At 34.5% G+C, this 5,075-nt stretch overlaps 1 protein-coding gene across 1 annotated transcript; it reads right to left on the bottom strand.

Moving 5' to 3' along the window:
* Positions 1-1,097: 1,097 nt before the first annotated feature.
* Positions 1,098-4,265, bottom strand: LOC145109247 (uncharacterized). Its single transcript, XM_079046391.1, has 4 exons — positions 3,955-4,265; positions 2,255-3,289; positions 1,390-2,139; positions 1,098-1,296 (listed from the first exon to the last, which is right to left on the bottom strand). Exons 2-4 carry the CDS (start codon positions 2,262-2,264, stop codon positions 1,157-1,159), a joined length of 900 nt encoding a protein of 299 aa, XP_078902517.1. The 5' UTR covers positions 2,265-3,289; positions 3,955-4,265; the 3' UTR covers positions 1,098-1,156.
* Between the last annotated feature and the right edge of the window lie 810 nt (positions 4,266-5,075).

Raw genomic sequence — 5,075 nt, 5'->3', positions numbered from 1 at the left:
AAATGTGTGAGTTTTTGGGGTGATTTGCGCCTCTATTTATAGGTTGAGTCTGGTTCGAACGTGGGGCATTCCCTTGCTGAACATTGAGCGTTCCCATGCCACGTGTCACCATCTGGTGGCAAGGCGTGGGGAACAAGCAGTGGCTCAGATCGCGCCACGTGTCACTCGCAGATTAAGCCCAAAATCAATTATCTTCTAAAATTCGTAACTTTCGCATACGAGCTCCGTTTTTGACGTTCTTTATATCCACGCGTATTTATCGACGGGATCTAAAACTTTCATTTAGACTCTGTCGGCTAATTTTGAATTTATTTTAAAGTTATATTTTAACAGACTTAGATAGTTAATATCCGTTAAAAATTCATAACTTTTTCATCCGACGTCCGTTTTCGACTGTCTTTATATTGTTGAGCTCCTATTAATGAGATATTAAATTCTCATTTAGGTTGTGTCGGCTAAAAATTGATCGATCTAAAATTCGATTTCCGGGTTGTGTACTGTTATACTAAATCTTAGAAAAATCATAATTTTCTCATACGAAGTCAGATTTGGACGTTCTTTTTATGCACGTTTTCGGTTTAACGTATACTATGGATTTCGCTTAGATCGCTAAAGCTAAAAAGTATTTTATCGCAAACTCACTTTTTACGATTCCCGGTGTCGTGCCGGTTTTGCCGTAAAACTTCGACATGTCATAACTTCTTCGTTATAACTCAGATTTCAACGTTCTTTATATGTATGGAACCTTTGTGACATATACTATAGCTTATTTAAGATTATTTATTCTAAATAATCTTCTATCAAAAAGTCATTTTTGACGCTTATTGTCTCTAAATTGACTAGCCCGAATCTGTGGGCGTTACAATGACCCTATTGATATGCTGTTTGACTACTTGGAGAGTTCAAATATTTTACCCATTAGAATATTATATTTTCATTTTAACCCCTTTTAGTTTATGGTATATATTAAGGTTGTAAAAATCGCTTGACGGTAGCTCGACGGTGGACTAGAGTCATGAGATTAATCGGCTAGGCGGGGATTAATCGGGGGATTAATCGGAGACCATTAATTATTAAGAAAATTATTCAAAAATTAATAAATCTAAATTTAATCATAATAATATAAGTAAATAATCATAAAAGTTTAATAACAAGTTTAATAAACACAATAAATTATCACCCAAAACGTGCTCCAATTCCTTTCACAACCCGATGAACTACTAGTTAAAGAAAGAATCCTCATTGCAATCTTTGTCAAATGAGGAGTTGTGCCACCAAATAGTCCCCACCAAATAGCTACAATTTTTTAAACAAAAACACATTATTAATCGATAAATATCAAAATTTTATAAAATACTAAAATAGATAACTAAAAGTAAAATGAATTACCCGGATCAAACTCGGCATCATTCACCCTACAATTTTTAATTGCAAGATCGCAACCAAATCTATCAACTTTTTTCTTGTACTTTGGCAAGTCAATTGTTACAACTTGCCTTTGCATCTCAAAATTGTCACAAAGTAATGTATCAAAAAAATCAAGAACCGCATTCATTATATCGGGATCATATTGGAGTTGTGGATCTTTATAATGATAATACGAATTTAAAAGATAAGATGTTAAATGTAAACTTGAATCTAGACGACCTTTCATCTTTTTGTTTATGATATCTATAATAGGTTTGTAAGCTTTCTCGTTTCCACCCAATGATGTGATAATTTCTTCTTTAGCAACTTTAATCTCCCCGTAAACAAAACCCATTGAGGGCTTCCAATCCGCATCAACCATTCGAAGGACTTTCACCAAAGGGGAGAACACCTTTAAAAATTGAGCCACACCGGACCAAAATTGGACACTTGACACCGTTTTATATGAGGCGTTCCCTTTAGGTGTACTAGAAAATTTACATTCCTCCCATTCGGTGCTAGAGAACATATGTCTTAGTTGCTCCTTTTTTTCGGCCAAACTTTGTAATGTTAGAAAGGCGGAAGCAAATCTCGTGACTCCCGGTCGGATAATTTCTCTTTTGTTTGTGTAACTTCTCATCATTGCTAAGGTTTTGTGGTGAGCGTAAATGAAGATGGTTAGCTTCTTTGCTTGATCTAGAATTTTCTCAAACCTTGGAAGTGCACCGATACCTTGAAGAAATAAACACGATTAAATAACAAATTATAGTATAAAATTAAACATTTTAAAACAAAATAAAGTAATAAATACAATAAATACAATAAATAAACAAAATAATGTAAGTACCTTCAAGCATAAGGTTAATGGTATGTGTCGCACATGATGTCCAAAAAATAGATGGTCTTTTCTCTTTTAGCAACTTTGTCGCCCCATGTTATTCGTGGCATTATCAGTCACAACTTGAACAACATGCTCATGACCAACTTGTTGAATGCAAGACTCCACATATTCATATATTTTTTGGCTTGTTTGTGCTTCATTGGAACATTCTTTTGAAGATAAAAAACAGTACCCATCTTCGAATTAACACATAAATTCATAATGCTCCTTCTCTTTCGATCAGACCAAGCATCCGTCATAATCGAGCATCCATCCTCTTTCCATTCTTGTTCGTTTTTTTTTTCAACAAGTTTTTTGTTAATTCAACCTCATGCTTTAGAAGCGTGTCACTCAAAGCATATCTAGTAGGAGGTGGAAGCCCAGTCCCAAATTGGCCAACAACCTCCAACATCATTTTGAAGCTATCCCTTTCAAAGGCATGAAAAGGAATTGCACTTTCATATGCCCACCTACTAATGTATTTATGGACCGTGAGTATTCTTTCTTTCCGGACAATATTGTTAATATCAACATTTTTTCCCTTTCTCGCATTCAAATCTTCTCCGGGGTTTATTTTGTTTGCATAGCCATCCATGGGGCCTATAACATTTGGTGCTTTCAACCCCAAAGAAGATTCAACTCCATCCACGCTATCATGAAATTCTTGTCTCACCTCAAATCTTAAGGCTTCATCTTGCGAATGTTTAGCTTTCTTTTTTAACTTCCCTTCATTAATAGAATTTCGACATTTCAATTGATCATCTTTTGTAGAACTTGGACATGAAGATTCATTCCCCTTCACATAAGCAATATGTTGTTTCATTCTAGTAATCCCTCCACCAAACACTTTTCCACAATTTACATTTCAATCTATCCAAGTTGCTTTTATCCGGGATAAAACCATATTCCCAACCAACATCATCCGACTTCCATTTATGTGCATCGATGGCGGTTGATCCCACAGAAGGTGTAGTCGAAGCATTCGAAGTCATTGATTGTTAACTGTTAAATCATCACATTAACACATTAAAAAATTAACACCTTAAAAAATATAATATAAATGCTTGACAAAATGATTATCAATCAACCAAACAACTTATAGATTCATGCTAATGCCTTAATGCTAAAGTGTTGTTAACAGATTAACCAATACCAAATTTCTTAACAAATTTTATGTTAAACAGTTTCTTAATAGATTTTATGTTAAACAGTTTCAACAAATGTTCAATTAACCAATACCAAATTTCTTAACAGAAGAAGCTATTAACAGATTTCAAAAAAAAAAAAAAAACTACTTGACAGAAGCTGTGACAGAGAAGACTTCATATACCCCAAGCTGTCACAGAACAAGTTGTTAATAGATTTCATGTTAAGAAGCTGTCACAGAGACCCCAAGTCTTCATCTTTTTGCTCTGTACAGATAAATATCCGCATAATATCATTGGAAAGCTATTCTATTTTCCTAATCTCAAATCGATTTCCCATGGTCAATAAACATGCTACCGATAAATAACTGAGACTTAATTAGTGTTAAGTGTTAACCAGCTGATAAATTGCTTGTTGTTAAGTGTTAACAGATAAATTGCTTGTTGTTAATAGAAGAAGCTGTCACAGAGAAGTCGGAAGAAGAGTTGAAGTCGGAAGAAGAGTTAGAAGTAAAAACGAACCTGGATAAATCAATTAGTGTCGACGAGAGGAGCTGAAGTCGGAAGAATAGTTGATTTTGGAACCGATAAACTTCAAGAACTGCAATCTTTAAACTTCATGAGCCCAGAAACTTCGTGAACTGAAGCTTGGAAGGAGACCGCACGTCGTTGCTTGAAGGAGATGACAAATCGCGGGCCAGAGCTAAAAACGGGCGTGAGACCGTCGAAGGTGAACGGAAGAAGAAGATGTGATCGATTTCCCTTGTTCGTTCTCGTTCGTGGTTCAGAGAGGCAGAGAGAATGCGATTTTTTTTACTGCATCGAATGAGAAAACGGATGCAACCCTAGAAGCATTTCTTACATTTTGACAATTTTTCCCTTAAAATTTTTTTAAAATTGCGCTGACTTTCGTTGACCGATTTGGGCGCCTAGACCCACCTAGACCCGTTTTTGACCGACTTTGACCACGTCCGATTATATAGCCCGATTAGCTATAAATGTCGACAGTCGAGGACCGCCAAGCGCCGATTAATCGGCCGCTTAGGCCGATATTTGCAACACTGGTATATATATATATATATATATATATATATATATATAAACTAGATATTCATTTTAGCACATGTACGAAAGACGGTTCATGTTATTTACTTTTTATTTTATTATAAATTGTATTGTTTTATAATTTTGTATGTACGGAACAAACGAAATCACAAATATAATAAAAATAAAACAAAAAGATAGAAATATTAACAAGATTTATTAAATTATCATATTAAAAAACAACATTATTTTCATTGATCAACATTTTGTAAATCAATCTAAACATATGCCAAATTATATTACGTCAACTAAGATCATCAATACGTCATATACCAATGAATTTCACCAATGCCTATCCTTTTGAACACGAATAAAATGATAACCACCTAATCGAAAGTTAATACAATTCAGTTAGCAGTCAGTTTGGGGACAAACACCAAAGTGAATAACCTAAACTTAAGGACTGTTAGAATTTCAGGGTAATAAAGGTACTTGGACATTCTGAAAATTGTGATTTCACTATCAAATCAAAGTATTGGGTGTTACTCCTAATCTTTGGGTGGTACACCATCCTTACTTGTTTAATATTTATCAAGATC

Source organism: Lactuca virosa, chromosome 4 (assembly GCF_052849685.1).
Source record: "Lactuca virosa cultivar CGN04683 chromosome 4, Lactuca_virosa_CGN04683_v6, whole genome shotgun sequence".
In the NCBI taxonomy this organism is placed as follows: Eukaryota; Viridiplantae; Streptophyta; class Magnoliopsida; order Asterales; family Asteraceae; genus Lactuca; species Lactuca virosa.
The sequence above is the reverse complement of the archived record's forward strand: the minus strand, read 5'-3'. Positions and strand labels throughout refer to the sequence as shown.